Raw genomic sequence first — 16,732 nt, forward strand, 5'->3', positions numbered from 1 at the left:
GAATTCTAACTGATATGAATTGCATCTTTCCATTATAACAAAATGCTGAAAAATATTTCACGGTGGAAATATATGTGTAAAGACAATGGAAATATATTAACAAAAGCTTACCTATAGTACAATTTAGTACAATACAATTTAATTTGTAGTCTTGGTTATATTGACTGCTGGCTTTATTATTTATTTACTGAGAACCAACAGAAAGTGTTTCACAACTATTAGCAGTAAATACAAATATTTTAGTCTCTGGCCCATATCTGGTCCCATCTTAATAGGCTCTACAAATTGGACCTACACAAGGTTTGGGAGAAAGGGCCAAAGTGTGGAGCCCCAGTGCAGCCCCCAAATGGCCATTACTCTGCAGCACCAGAGTTGTAATGGTCGAGGTGGCACCCTAATAGGTAGCCACTACAATTTTGCCTTGACACACCAAATCATCCCATACACAACCCTCCATTCCGAACTGTTGTGATGGGAACTAGCATGTAGCAATAATCTGCATATTGAGGTTACCCCAGTGGGTTACTATACCTATATTAGTGCAATATTTTAAGTGCACTTAAAGATAGCACATTTTATAAGAGAACTTTCTTCAAATTTCTTAAAATCTCCAACTAAACATAGCATTTGCATTATTACTACTTCATGGTGGACTGAAATAAAAAAAAGATTGCGTTTTTTTCCCCCTGTTCGAAAGCTGTTGGCAATAACAGCTGGTTAATGAACTCCTACTGACCATTGCCTTCTAGACTGCAATACATCTCAAACCATCAACTTTAATTCACCTAGGAATAAATCAGTGGTTTCCAAATGGCTTGTTCCAGAGAAGAGCCCCCTATTCATAACATTAGGATTCTATCTTGTGCAAACAACATCAGGATTCTGAATTGAGCCTTCTGGTGTGTCTGGTGTCACTGTTTGAAACGGAGTCCAGGTCCAAACCTCCACACCAGTGTCTACAAAATTCCTATTACGTATTATAGGAAATCAGTCATCAAGTAGTCTTAAGTATTTACCCTTTTTGTTTTGGTTTTGTTTAACAGTCCCAGGCCAATTTTTGGCCTCACTGAAGGGAATGGAAGTTTTGCTATCGATTGGAGTAGAACAGGAATTTATCCCTTGAAACCACCAATAGTTAACAAAGGGGTCTGGCAAGAATGGTAAAGACACAACTTTAAAAAGTTATTAGAAATACATATTTGAAATAAGTTTTTGCAGAGAGTGGACCAAAGTGCAATGCACCAGAGCAATACCTAGCTGAAATATGCAGGCTGCATCAGTCCCTATGATGCTCTAACACAGAGGCTCTCAAGCTTTTGTCTGTGGACCACCAGTGGTCTGCGAGCTCCATTCAGGTGGTCCGTTGAAAGTTCCCTCTAAGGTGTGCGCCTGGGTGGCCGCACACAAGGGAATGAAGGGCCACCCACCTAGTTAGTGGAGCCGCACAGTTGTGGCTCCACTAATTAGGTGCCTGGGGAAGACGCACATGTAAGGTGAGGTGGTGGCCTTGGGGGGAATACAGGGTAGGTGGGAGGGGGCAGTGAGGTGAGAAGAGAGTGGAGGGAATTTGGGATATGCAGGGCTGTAGCGGCCAGAGAAAGAGGCGACTTTCTCCAGGCTGCCAGGGAGAGATGGCCCTCCTTCCCAGCCTCAGTTTGAGAGCTGCTGCGGTGAGAGAGAGAGGAAGAGACCCCTATCCTTCCCAGCCCCAGCTCGAGGGCTGCAGTGGTGGGGGAAAAGAGGGCACATATATCACATTAGAAATGTAAGACTACAGATATTAAAATATGAGTTGTGTCGTTCTATTTGTAGAACAAAAAAAGTTAATTATTAATTTTTTTATATAGCGCTTTTATCCAAAGCACTTTACAATAGTTAGCTAATGGTACAAACAACATTTGGAAAGATCATTAGGTGGTCCACCAAGACCCTCAGCAATTTTCAAGTGGTCTGCAGGAAAAAAAAAAGTTTGAGAACGACTGCTTTAACGTGTATAGAACCAAAGGGAAAATCAGGCAGCCAGTTATGTCTGACAGCCATCCCTCTCTGCTGCAGAAAGGAAATGCAGCACCAGAGAGTTGTCCAGCAGAGTCCTGTAATAGTTTGACACACCAATTGTTAAAATTTTCCCAGATTTTCACCCTGCACATTCCAACTGGCCTCAGTGGGAATGCACAGAGTGTAAATTAGGACAGGGCTCAAACAGAGCAGATGGTAATTGATACAATTATTTTCCAGCACTCTGGCCTGACTTGTCTGTGGTCTGTTTTGCTATCTAATCCCTGTGTTCAAAAGCACACATGTTATAAATAAACAGAGATGAGAATGAAATATTGTATGTTTTACCCAAATCATTTCTCATCCAAGAAGGAAATAATTCACTCTTGGAGTCCAAACCTTTCTGATTGCTAAAAGGTTATGAAAGTAAGCTTACATTAATCATTTCAAAATTAACTCTTTATGTGTTTAATTGCCTTCTGCATTTTACAGTGTGCTAGGCACAGTGGGCCATATTTTTTCCTGGGCATAACTGTACTGCCCACCATGTTAACATAAGCAGCAAAGAGTCCTGTGGCACCTTATAGACTAACAGACGTTTTGGAGCATGAGCTTTTGTGGATGCACATGACGAAGTGGGTATTCACCCACGAAAGCTCATGCTCCAAAACGTCTGCTTTTGCAGATCCAGACTAACACGGCTACCCCTCTGATACATGTTAACATAAAGGATCTTTCTAAAATAAATGCATCTTAAAATCTGCTCTAATTTTTTTCAAGAGGACTGTTTATGCAAATTGGCTAGATGACCTGGACACTAATCAATAAACATGGTTCTTCAAGCTTTAGGGGAAAAATAAGAATATCTCTTGAGGGCTATGTGGGAATAGCACATAGTTACAGCTTTCCTCTTAGCCATGCAGACTGGTAGCTGATTAGAGCAATGGCAAACATGAAAAGGCCCTTCAGAAAAATCCTCTGTGTGTATTTGTTTAAAATTAAAATACATGGAGCACTGCAGATCTGTCAGCATTGTAAGAGCTGGCAAGAGAAGTTCAAGAAGTTCTACTTAATTTGACTTTTGTTAGAGGATGCCCCAGCCACCTAGCAACAGCACAAAGGGTTTAATTCTCACATAATTAAACTCATGCTGGCTGAGCAGGAAGAAAGACAAAGTAAGATCAGAGAGATGCAAGGTAACCTGCAGCTCTTGTGCCACCAGAGAGTCTTGCAGGGGCGGACTGGCTGGGTCACAGGTCAAGATGCTATGCTATCAACACAGAATAGAGGACATACCTCTTTGTCAGTACAAATCACTCTCTAACTCTTCTAACCGCCAACCTGCCTCTTCTCAAGTATGGGTTCTCCCCACATCACATTCTTCTCCATTGCAATATAAGTCTTCAACCCTTAACCACAGTCATATCAGGACACAGTTTATCCCCCCAGGCCCTCTTTATATTATATTCCGTATGGTCTCTTTAGATATGCGTAACCAGCATGCAGGTGTCTGTCACTGAGAAATCTCTACATGCAAACTTCTCTTAGGCAATGGAACTCTGAGCTGGCTGAGCTACAGCACAGACATGCTGCTCTAATCCTTTTTGGGTGAGATTCTGATACTCTTATTCACCTGGCGTGCTACTTTAAATCCACAAGTAGCCTCATTAAAGTCAGTGGGATCAATCTCAGAGCAAGGTACTTACTCATCTTGGGTAAAGTTAATGAAGTTGGTCCTTAATTATTATTTAATTCTGTGGAGTTCAAAAATGTGCTAGACACTTAATGGACGTAAAAAAAGGATAGATTCCTGCCCGAAGGATGTTTTATTCTCTAGAGACAATATGCAGACAAAAGGCAGAGAGAAGCTGTGAGAGGGAATGATGCAGCACAAGATGTTTTATTCTTTGCCCGATTTCCCTTTTTTATTTTCACCATCCCTAGTTTTTTTTTGTTTGTAATTTACTTCTGGTTTTCTGGATATTTCTCTCGTTTTCAGTATAATACAAAATACTATTATGGCTTCTCAGCCAGGTTCCTAGCAGTGCTCCAGCAGATGCATTAAAGAACATGATAACCTCCTTCCCCACAAGACACCCAAACACCATCCCTTCCAGTATAAAGTCCTCCCCTTACCTCTCAAACTCCTCCTCAGACACTCACCTAACCTCTTCCCCATTGTAGACAGACACTCACGCACACTGACCTCAACATTCAGTGTGATGATAGAGATGGTCCTGGGGTGCTAGTCATCCTGAGGTAAGGGTAAACCATAAGGTAACGCCCAGCTAGCAGCCGTCACCCTGACTGCTGCTTGCAGGTATCTGCTTTCCCTTTGAGGAGCGGATCGTCTTGTAAGTGGTCTGTAATTTTGTCATATTTGGCACAACTGAAAACTGTGGCAATCCAAGCTGGTACACAGGACATATATCAGACAGGCTGGAATGCTTTTTTGCATCTCAAGCACTATGGGTAAACCTACCTCAGGAGCTTTGTATGGGGAACTACAAATCTCAAGTCAAAAGATGACTTTTTCCTCAGCATTCTTACAAATCGGAGTCACTTTCACTTTCCTTGTGAAATTATGCTCCACTGCTTCCGCCCTTCCAGCAGAACAGATCCTGCATATTCCAATGGGACTGATAAAATACACTTTGCACCATTTAAGCAGTAACATTTACTATGTTCTGCTTCTGTTACTCTCAGAGCAGGGGCTGGCTCCACTCAGCTCCTCAAACTCAAAAGAATGGCTGTTGGCTGCATACCACTTTCATGAGTCTCTCCATTTTATTTAGCAACTTAAAATGTCTTGGGTTTGTACAACTTCTCCGTAGAGAAAAAGCTATCAACTTATCAAACAAGTCATAAAAGGGGAACTGGAAAATATCTGGATAACAATTCATTGTGCAGGATGACAATAGACTAAATCCAGCCAGTGTCCTTCCATAAAGAGTGCTATCCTGAATATCGTAACAGTGCTAGTCAAATAATACTTTTGTCAGATCATCAAAGCAATAATATTTCGTTTCAGACAGTGGGTTACAGAAAGGTAGAAGATACTTTGCTTTCTTCTAATTTTACAGAGAAATTTGACCTTCAGTTTCTCACTGCAGAAAATATGCTGCTTACTAAGAAAATTAGATCTGATTACTTAAATTGATTACCACAAGTTTCTTTACAATGCTGGATGCTCAGAAACAAAAAAATTGGGGGCAGTGCTGTCACATTTGTTTAATCAAATAAGATGCCTGTCTCTATCATGCTACTCAGAGATAGAGTTTAACAGGCACAGTGAGGCAAACTGTTTTTTTGGCATAAAAGAAACTGAGGCAGGCAGATTCCTTCCAAAGACACTGTATCCAGAACAGCCAGCTAGCTCTGTTTGCCCAGTAATGAACTCCAAAAACTGGAAAGCAATTTGAAATTAAGGTTTCTCTTTTCTGGGGAGAAGGAAGATCTTTAGCCACTCACTTCTCCAGGTTCCTCTGGGGTCTATAGGTATGTGTGGGGATGGTCTTAACTATTCCTTTCAGAACCCCACACAACCCAATCTGTCTTGCTTCCTAGTTCTCCCTCCTGGCTTCTCTCACTCCACTTGGGGGTTGGTCCAGGTGCTTCTGGTGCTTATTTTACAGTTCAGCTCGTCTTACAGTTTCATGCCTTCTCTAAAAGCTACAGGAGGAGAATCAGCTTCACTGCCACCAGATGAAAAAAGATGTTGGGTGTGGTGGAATTAAACACTCTGCGTGTGAGACTGCCTCTTGGGGAAGTTACGTATAATGCCAAGTGTACTATTGCTACCTATGCTGATCCACTCAAGATGAACACCAGCAGAATCATCACTCATAAAGGATTGTATCTTTGAAAAATCCACAAAGCTGATTACTGGTGATGATGTTGGTGTAATGACCTGAGGAATCTGTCTATGTACAATTTATGAATTCTGGATGATTTTATGAAACTGTTGCATCATTGAATTCCTCAGCAGATGTGCAATCAGTCATCTGGTACCAGGTTTGGTGTCACCTCTCTTCCAGACCAAGAACAATGGAGAGTCATTAACCTAAACAGCTTCCTGTTCAAATGGGAGCACGTTAAAATAATGGGATGGCTGGAGGCTAGGGAACCTGGTTCTTCCCAGATTATCTGCAGAGGAGTGGAAAATCCAAGAAAGAAAGAAAGAAAGAAAGAAAGAAAGAAAGAAAGAAAGAAAGAATCCAGGCATTAGCACTGGCTTTTAAAAATTCAGTTCAGGGAAGACACAAAAGGACATATTTTCTGAGGAGGAGGGAAGCTTTTGACCAACCCCAGCTGAAGGCAGCCTGCTGCAGGGGTCAGAGAGGAGAAGTCATGACCAGGAAGAAAAGACTGAGTTGAAGAAGTGAGGTCCAGGGGGATCTGGACCATGGAAAGACTCAGACCAAAATCCAAAGGGCTCTTGGAGTTGTGAGGATACCAGAGGGAGAGTTTTGCATGCAGGTTTATTGTTTTTGCATGGATCTATAAGTCTCTGTGCTTTCTTTAAGAATAAAGTGTTTAAGAAGTTACTTCGTGCATCTGATAAGTTCTTGGCTTCAACTATCATGTGTCCCCGAATGATTAAACTGCAAATCAGAGTATGCACTAATGTGGACTTCTGAGAAAGGGTATGCTTAAGCTGCCAGGGAAACTTGCTTGTTTAGCACTAGGGTAGCTAGACTGTAGGAGTCCCACTTTCAAGAAGGGTTATCAGACAGGGAGTCTGCACCCTGGGAGTGAGTCTAAACCCAAGAGCCAGAGTCTGGGCCAGAAGCCTGCCCAGACTTAGAGGAGCTCAGAAGCACCTGGATGCAGTGTGTGAGCCTGGACACAGCAGCACAGTAAGTGTCCAGAAGGGGAAGCATGACCAGCTCTGTGACAGTTGGTAACAGCCAGATGATACCGCTTCTCTGACTGCTGGAGAAGAAATTCATCTCTATGGTCCCAGCAGCATGAACAGGAAACTGATGAGATAGGTCTAGTACTGGCTCACCGTATGCTGAAAGGCAACAGACAAATTACACAAACACATAACCAAGAGCGTGATACTCTGGTTATGTATGTGGACCCAGATTTGAAGTACATTAGTTCCCTTCATACCTCAGGGATCAAGGGAGGAAGAGAGGCATGAACTTTGACTATATGAATCTGCAAACTTTAAATTCCACAAGCATCCAGGTGAGTACCATTTAATCACTGATATGATTACTGAAAGCAAACACAAAAGAGATGAAGGTGGCCAAAGCAAATTCATTGATAAATGAAAGCAAATATTCAAGAAAAATGTTTAGCACTGTTCACACAACTTCTACAAAACAGGTTCCACAACACTGATCTTAAGGACCCACAGAACATTTGCTCTTTTGTATTTAGGGACAGTTCTGTCTATGCTGCAAATGCAGTATTTTCCTGTGTTGCTTCCTAATACTCTTGTTTTTATGACATGAAAACAAGACATTGTTCCTGAGGGTTCATTTTCTCCTGAAGCTTATTGTTCACTTGCAGACTAATATTGTTTGTGACATCACACTTGGCTGCACTGGAGATGATTATGACGTTAGAGACTTCAGGTGAGAAACAGCAATAGGGCAGATTAATCCCTCTGGAGCAAGCATCTTGTTTTCATGCAAATATTCTTAATAAAAACAAAGTGCAAAAACAGCAAAGACTCCTGTGGCACCTTATAGACTAATAGACGTATTGGAGCATGAGCTTTCGTGGGTGAATACCCACTTCGTTGGATGCATATATAGAACACAGTATAGGAAAACAGAATTGTTTTTGATCAGGATGTTCAGAAAGGAGTTTCCCATGAGACATCAGCAAATCTAAAAAGGACCTTTTCCATCAATAATGCATATTTCCTTTTGCAGCAGGTGGCTTCATTCTTATTTATACCAGGGGAAGTCAAATATTTAATCTGTCTTCTAACTCACAAATATATTGACATCAGGAAAATTCTTTGTATTTGCCTTGATATCATTTTGAGATGATAGTAATATAATTGGACGATATGAAACTGAACTTCTCTGTGCTACCTATGGAATCTGTGCATGAATGTACTCATATAAACAGGCTCTTACCTTCTTCATTTTCCAAAAAGCAAAATCTCAATATTACCTGTCTTTTCAACTATTCTATTCTTCTCTGAACATCTAAACTCAAACAAGTGGTCTGCAACTGGTATATAGGCTTCCTTTCCTCTAACTCACTATGAGATCCATTCCAATCTGGCATCCATCCGCTTTGCTCTATGAAACTGCTCTCACCATGACTAAATCTCAAGGTCTAAACTCCATCGTCATCCTCCTTAATCTCTCAACAACCTTTGACACTTAGAATAACTTCCTCCTCCTTAACATTCTGTGCCACCTCAGGTTTCATAACACTATCTCTGCTTGGTTTTTTTCCCCTTTCTCTCTGACCACTCATTCAACAACTGCTTCTCTACTCTCCTCTTCTCCATTCAGGCTTACATGTCCCTCAGGATTACATCAAGTCCTCTTTTCTATCTATAACTTATTCTTGGGTAACCTTATCCATTTGCATGTGTTCAAGTATCATCTCCACACCACTGATGCTCAAATCTACTTAACAACATCAGACTTATCACCTGCTAGAGGTGGGCAAACTATGGCCTGCGGGCCACATCTGGCCAGCGGGACCCTCCTGCCCAGCCTCTGAGCTCCTGGCCTGGGAGGATCCCCCATGGCCCCTTCCTTGCTGTTCCCCCTCCCCCGCAGCCTCAGCTTGCCCCGCCACCAGTACAATGCTCTGGGTGGTGGGGTGGTGAGCTCCTGGGACAGCACAGCCACAGAGCCCGGCCTGACCCGGTACTCTGTGCTGCCCGGCTGGCTCCAGGAGCAGTCAGGGGACAGGGAGCGGGGGGGTGGGGTGGATGGGGCAGGGGTCCCAGGGGGGCCATTCAGGGAACAGGAGGGGTTGTGTATGGGCCAGGAGTCCGGGTGGGGGGCATCACGGAGCCAGAAGTGGGGGGAGTGGATAGGGGGTGGGGGCCGGGCCATGCCCCCCTCCCCTAACCGGCCCTCCATACAATTTCCAACACCTGATGCGGCCCTCAGGCCATAACATTTGCCCCTGTGCTACACTGAACTCCTCATCATGGCTAAAACAAAGCACATATTCCTTGAAACTCTTTCTCAGCAGCATGCATGATAACCAAACAGTTCCTTTGCTTTCAGCTTTTGAAACCAGCCTCTGCTCTTACCTTCTACCACCCTCACTGCAAGATCCAAAAAGACAATACCTGTAATACAACTGGTATGCCACTTCTCATGTGAAAATTCAGACTCACAAACAAATATATGTGCCTGCGCGTAGACAAACATATTCACATAAATGAAGGTCATAACCTGCAACTTGTGTACTCATTTCCACCTATACAAAGAGGACAAAGCAAATCAGAATGATAGCATTTTACACCAATTTGTGCAGGTGTAAGTGACCACACAAAGTGAAAGGCAGTGGAGAATCTATGCCACAGCCTCCTCCCCAAACATTCATACACACAAACTCTATGAATTCTCCCACAGAAGTGAATATGAATGGGGGCACACGTAGTCAGCCCAAATTGCAATTTGTTTCCTCCTCCTTCAATCTTAAATAAAGTAGAATTTCTTGCTTCCATATTAAAAGAAAGCAAGCTTCTAATGACCGATTTTATTGCCCAAAAAACCTAGGTATTGAAACTGAGGAAAGAAGCAAAAATTTAAGTATGGCAAACTGTAGACACATTCCAGTATTTGATATAGTTGTAGCTAGATCAAAAGAAACAACACACATCTTGGATTGTCTATTGAACCAATAATGCTTTTGAAGGGAAGTGGCGCTCCTGTACTGAAGATCAATTTGACAGCTTTTCTTGCAAACATCATGTGAAAAAGCAGTGGAAATATATAGTTTGTGTATGTAAGTAAATCCCATAAAGTGACTAAGTGAAATTATTTTTTTAAATGTAATTTATCAGAAAGCTGCTGAGAGAAACTTATATTCCTGATTCCTTGTTTGCTTAGTTATAAGGCCTCCTGCTCTAAAGCAAGCACTGATCAACTGACTGACGACTTAGCTTGCAACCTCGGTTTCAAAGAGTTGCAGCTTTTTTCAGAGTAATTCAGGTGAATTCAGCAGAAAAAAAGTCAGCTAATAATTTGAGTGCAACTCAATGTGCCAACACAAAAAGTTAATGAGCTGTGCATCAAATATCATTCTGATGTTACATAGAGTTTCCACCTGAACAATGTCTTTCATTAATAAATATACCCATGCAACAACAGCTCTTAAATCTTGTCTACTGTTAAAATTAAGTCCCAAATGCTCTAAAATGGCCTTAGTTTTTGAGGGCAAAATGTGGTGTCTGCAAATAACTGTGCCTGCCTTTTTGAACCTCTAATCACTGTGGATGCCAACATGAGCATTCATACACTCCTACCATCAGCGCAGGTTATATTTTTCACTCTGACTTTTCCTTAATAGGCCATGTGATATTTATAAGGTGTGGGATTTGTAGAGACTGAAGCAAATGTATTTGCAGTAATTATTAGCAGCAATTTTATTTACTCTAATGAATCTAGTTATGGTTATAAGTATAATATAGTACATATGACATTTGCTTACATTGAGATTATAATTAATTAAAATAATAATTAAATGATTAAATATTCAAAATGACATTTTCCATTAAAGGATCTCAAAGTGGTTTACAAAGATGGGTACAGTAAGTTTTATTCCCATTTTATGGATATGGACACTGAGGTTTAGGATGATTAAGAGGTTCAAGTCACACATTGAGTCATTGGTAGAGCTGAGAATCAAATCGAGATCTCTTGATTCCTACTCTTAAACTCTAAAACCATAGACAATAATGCTTTTAACAGGGAGATGCTGCCTTATGTATAACCTACCGTTGGTTGATTTTCCTACTACATCCCCACTTTACCATCCTTTCAGCATGCATTCATTTATACAACATTTATGTCACCCTCAAACTTTGAACCACTGTGTGCAGAGACAAGTCAATTTTAGACAGCCACTCATGTTAGTAACAGTTTATTTATGAACTTTTATCTACTACCAAAAATCTAATGTACTATGGCATCATTTAGAATTGTTTGTGGGGGCCTAGCCTTTCTAAGTACAAATTCCTGCCATATTACAGGATTTAGATTTTGAGAGACCAGCTCAAACACTGAGGAAAATGTCTAGCTACTAAAAAGTTCCACTTTCATCTTTTCATGCAATACTGCTAAACACTAGTGTGCCACAGGCAATAAACTGCTCTGTGCATTAAAACAGATTATTTTGGTCTCTTAAGAGTGATGAGTGAAAATTTGAGGCCATCTAGCATTTCTAAGAAGAAATAGTTAAAAGGCTCATCTGAATCAACAATAATCCTGTAATCTCAGTTCTTCTCTGTGAAATAAAAAGGAAAAGGCATCTTTCTCATTTCATTCTAGTAAAACAAAATCAAACCCTGATTTCTATATTTTGGATAAAACCAACATTTTCTGAGACACACGGGTACAATGATGTTCCCTTGAAATTCTAATCTCTATAGCTCAGTTGGCTAGATTGTACATCTTCAGTATGACTGAAAAACTGTGTTTAAGGAAGATAGAATTCCAACACACTTGTTTAACTATAGGGCAAGGGATATAATTACATTTACTACTTAGCAATAGACTATCCTTACAATTCAGGCACTAATAAAAGCATGTCCTTTGTTCACTTTATGTAGTTGACCCTAAATTGGGCCTGCTATATATCCAGTATCTGCTTTAAATAGAGGGAAGATAAAGCAGTGTATTGAATGCATTACATGTGAATGTACAGTACTGTACATGCTGCCTGGCTAGTATTAGAGTAAAACTCTGTATAATCAATTTGGTGAGAAAATATTCCCTTGTCCCCAGCTTTCATTAGGACACTTGCACAGTCTTCTTGCCACTATAAATCACACTTCGGAGCAATATGACCACAGATGTTCAGTGTGCGCCCCTTATCGTTATGGCTATGTTTTAGTAACATTACTTTTAATAAAAGTCATGGAGTGGTCATGGGCAGTAAACAAAAATTCACGACCCGTGAGCTGTCCATGACTTTTACTAAAAATACCCATGAGTAAAACTTGGGGGCCGGGGAGGTTTCCTGGGGGCCCTGCAGGTGCTGGGGCATTGAGTTGCACATCCACTACAGACAGGAACTTAATCAGGTCAACTAGGAATGCATGGGGCACTGGAGTGACATTCGCACCAGAACAAGTCAGTGGGAGATCTTCAGGTCAGATGCAAATAATACAGCAAAACCAAAGCTGCAATCCACCACTGCTCTATGTTTAATTGTAAGCCTGGCTGGAGACAGCTACATCAATATAAGCCCTGCAGTGTCATCCTTTCATCAGTTGTATGCACAAAGGCACCTCTCCCTTAACTAAGGTTATTACTTTTTATGATTTATCAACTAATGAATTTATATTCAGCAACATGAACTGAATGGCAGGATCCACATCAGCCAACACTGTGCTCCAGATGTCAAACAGATATTGAAACCTGATCGAGACTTGTGCCTACTACCTGATTTTTTCTACCTTGTCTTTCTATCATCCCCAGCATCCACCAACCCTTTTGGCTGTGGTTATCAAACGGATGCAGCAACTGTAGTTTGATACTCTGTGTTTGAAGAAGTCAAACAGAAGGCAGATTGAAGCTCCCTTGAAAAATCAGAAACACCGTGTTCTTGATTCTTCTCTTGTATTCACCCATGCCAGGGACTTAGGGAGGGGCACCAAGCAGCTAAAGCCACCCTCAACTTTCACTCTGATTAGAGTGCTTGATTATTTTTGCCCACTAGTGTAAGTAGCCACTCCAAACTCACTCTCCCTTAATACTGTAGAGATCTTAATTTGCCTGTTAATAGTCTATGCTGAAAATACAGAAAATCACTGCTTGCGACAAATAAAAAGCGAGTGCTTTTCAGAAGCTGGGAGGACATTCACAATTGCTCCCCTGGTTTGCACTGCAACATTCCTAAATGCATTTAACCCTTTGTTTGACATAAGTGGAAAAGCAGCAGCTGAAATAAGTACAATAAGTACAATGTTATGCCAGAGATACATCATAAATTAATGAAGAGCTGGCAACATGGTCCGCTGTGAATCTTCCTTGAGATGGACAATATGTCTGCTATAAACAAGGCATTATTTCTCATAACAATATGTTCTTTTAAATGCTGATGTGCAATATGAGATGGAGGAAATGTTAGGTGTTGAAAAAACAGGCTGTCCTAACTAATACAGGACAGATGAAAGTCATGGAAAACTCTGCTTGTTAGCTAATATTCTTCTCAAAACACTCTCATTATTTGTTGGTCTCTTATTCATTACTACTGTAAATGAGAATAGTGCAAAGTCATGCAATGCAAATTTACTCTCCAGAAATACCTTTCCATTGACTGTCATTTCTAATTGTTGGGAACAAAAGAAACTCTTCTCAAAAGAATAAGAGAATGAAACTTACTGGCATAAAGGAACAGCGTCTTTGATGATACAAGTTCCTCCATTTTTGCAATATCCTTCTGGACAACCTAGGAAAATATAAGTAAACAAAGGTAACTAGATTAAGGAAGATGTAATAGAAATTAATCTGTTCCTTCTGCCAATGCAAGATTTGTTCCCCTACATCAGATTTTCTACAATTTGATTTTCAGAGTTGCTGAATGCTCACAGCTCTCATTTAGTATACCTGGTGTTTTGGGTGCTGAGCATTTCTGAAGACCAGCACTGTAGGCTGTGACTCAGTAACATACTTGGTCACATGCCTGTCCTAAGCATCTCCACCAAAGGCATAGCACTACTTGTGCTTAAAGTAATCCCAGTGCTTTGTTGGGTCCAAGCCCTAGTGATTTCTCAGGTCAAATTTTACATGACTCTCATAGTGGAGCTTCTGCCATTCATTGGAACCTTCAGATATTACAATATGAAGATTCCCAACACTATACAACAGAGAAAAGAGTTAGTTTAAAGTGCTGAACTTCATAGATTGATTTAGTGCCTATGTCCGATATTATTATTAATAGTTTAAATGTAAGGATGAGATAAGAACAGATGTTCACCATCTGCTGTGTGACCAGTCTTTTCATTAAAGATGTCTCTCATATATATGTTCACGCAGCTCGAGGGAAAGTAGTCTTAATAGAATAAGATCTTTAAGAAGAAAGACATGCCAAGCCAAGTGTCATTATGGACTTGTGACACACCTTGGGTATTTGGTGGGCATGAAGTCAACCTAAGTTCGCATACATTTTAGCATTTACACATTTAATTTAAAAAATATTCATTCACCAAAAAAGCCCCAAATAAACCAAAAACAGAAACCAAAGGTTTTGAAAGTAACAAAATAATTTTTACAAATGTTTGTTGTTAGTTCCTTTACCTGTTACAATGAATCTGTCTTGTTTTATTTACTATTTTATTACCACTGAATATCCCCCCACCTTACAGTTATATAATTACAGCAGGGCAGTACATGCTCCTCTAAACTTTCAAAACAGTCTGCTGGAATTTATACCCATGGCAATATCTACAGCAGTAAAATAATTTAGGCTACTATCCTGCAACTCTAGGCACATGCATAACTTTACTTAAGTGAGCAGTCTCATGAACTTTAATGGGACTAGTCTCTGGAGTAAAGTCAAGCATGTGACTAAGTTTTGCAGAATCAGAGGCAAATGTATTACTGACTGGTATGCACAGTGAACTCAGTGGGCCTCCTTATCTGAGCAAAGTTCCATGCATGCCTAAGATCCTGATACTGCAAAGATTTGCACATAAGCTTCACTTCACACATGGTGACTAGTTCCCCTGAAGTTTGCAGGATTCAGCTTTTAATGACAGAACTTCCATTAACAACAATGGCAGTGGCTCATAGCTTTGAAAATGTATCCCAAAACAACATTAGAAATCATATGGCACAATCTGAACAATAACCAAGTCATTGTTCAGATAACACAGTTGTAATGTTATGGGACCGAATAAGCTATTGAAACCCACACCATTGTCTCAATCCTACAATTGGCTGGGCATGGCCACACTCCAACACCTATGTGGTGCCTTGCCTGGACACAGGGGTCTATTGGTGTTAGAGTTAAGTATGAGATTTGGGCCATCTTCCTAGAATGGAAGAAAATCTATGACCAAATTCACTGCTGCATAGAGTCAGATAAAAGAAGTAGTATGGGCTGTTTGCCTGAGACATAAAAGAAAAAATATCAGATAAGTTATTCCATTCAGATACCTGAATTTCCAGCAAGATAGTGTGGGAAGCAAATTATTTAAAAGATATGGCACCTGAAAAGCAGCAGGAGGCCCTTTTTTACTACTCTTTGAATGTATTGCTTTATGTTTACCATCTCACAGTTCTCTACATTTAACTGGATACTAAATATACTCCCTTGCATTTATAACATTCACTCAAACATTACAAAATTACCAAAGATAGATTACAACATCTATTTACGAAGCATTTTATATTACTGTGAATTTTTCATGGTAAAATATTACTGTTCCATACTATACATATATATGAAGCATAATATAAACTGTATTTGTGGTCTAATTCTTTTCCAGGTGCACCCCCAGAAGTCAGTGAATGCTTCATATTAACATCTGGGCACAGAATATAGCTCTATGGATGCTTTCTGAGTTAAATACTTTGTATGTATGTTCTAAAGATGATTTTCATTAAATAAACTGCATTTCCTATTTTTATTTTTAACCATTATTTTTCTGTTGTACTAAAAATATCAGGCTTTGCAATATTTTTATTATGCTAAGGCTATGTCCAGACTACCCGCCGTATCGGCGGGTTAAAATCGATTGCTCGGGGATCGATATATCGCGTCTAATCTAGACGCGATATATCGATCCCTGAGCGCGCTTATATCGATTCCGGAACTCCATCAACCTCAACGGAGTTCCGGAATCGACAGAGAGAGCTGCAAACATCGATCCCGCGTGGTGTGGACAGGTAAGTAATCTGATCTTAGATATTCGACTTCAGCTACGTTATTCACGTAGCTGAAGTTGTGTATCTAAGATCGATTTCCCCTCCGTAGTGTGGACCAGCCCTCAGATGCAGTCTCTATTTCCTGAGTTAGGCCCCAGTCCTGCATGTGCATTGTGCTTAACTTTAAGCACATGAGAAATACCAGGGACCTCCAAATATTAAATTCACTTTACTGGGATTATTTGCATAATTAAAATCAAGACTATATGTTTGCAGGATAGAGGTTTTACTGTAATTCAATATATATACCAAGAAATACCCTCATTTCAAACAGTCACAATTTTTTCATTGTTTTCTCCCATTATCCTCGCTATAAAAATAACATAATGTTTCAAATTCGTCCCTCATGTAATCTGACCGAGCTTCAGCAGGATGAATTCAGTCAATATTGTGCACCATTAGCAGGTTAAATAAAAAACTCTATATATTTCTATTGAAATGATATTTTGATGTGAAACTGACTACCTGAACAGCTGGATTCATCAAGACTGAAATCAAAGCAGTCTGTAATACCATCACAGCGCTTGGAGACTGGAATACATGTATTAGTTGATGCACACAACAAAGAACCGTTGAAGCAGTCCTTTGTGGCTGGAACAAAGTAACAAGATAACATGGTCAGACACATTTCCTTTATT

General features: G+C 40.3%; 1 protein-coding gene across 1 annotated transcript in view; it reads right to left on the reverse strand.

Annotated features, from left to right (window-relative positions):
* Positions 1-16,732, reverse strand: part of MALRD1 (MAM and LDL receptor class A domain containing 1) — a 438,556-nt gene that overhangs the window by 33,951 nt on the left and 387,873 nt on the right. The window contains 2 exon segments of the mRNA XM_030549280.1: positions 13,548-13,614; positions 16,560-16,685. Of these exon segments, the coding sequence (XP_030405140.1) occupies positions 13,548-13,614; positions 16,560-16,685 (193 nt within the window).

The sequence above is a fragment of the Gopherus evgoodei genome, chromosome 2 (assembly GCF_007399415.2).
Source record: "Gopherus evgoodei ecotype Sinaloan lineage chromosome 2, rGopEvg1_v1.p, whole genome shotgun sequence".
NCBI classification, from domain to species: domain Eukaryota; kingdom Metazoa; phylum Chordata; order Testudines; family Testudinidae; genus Gopherus; species Gopherus evgoodei.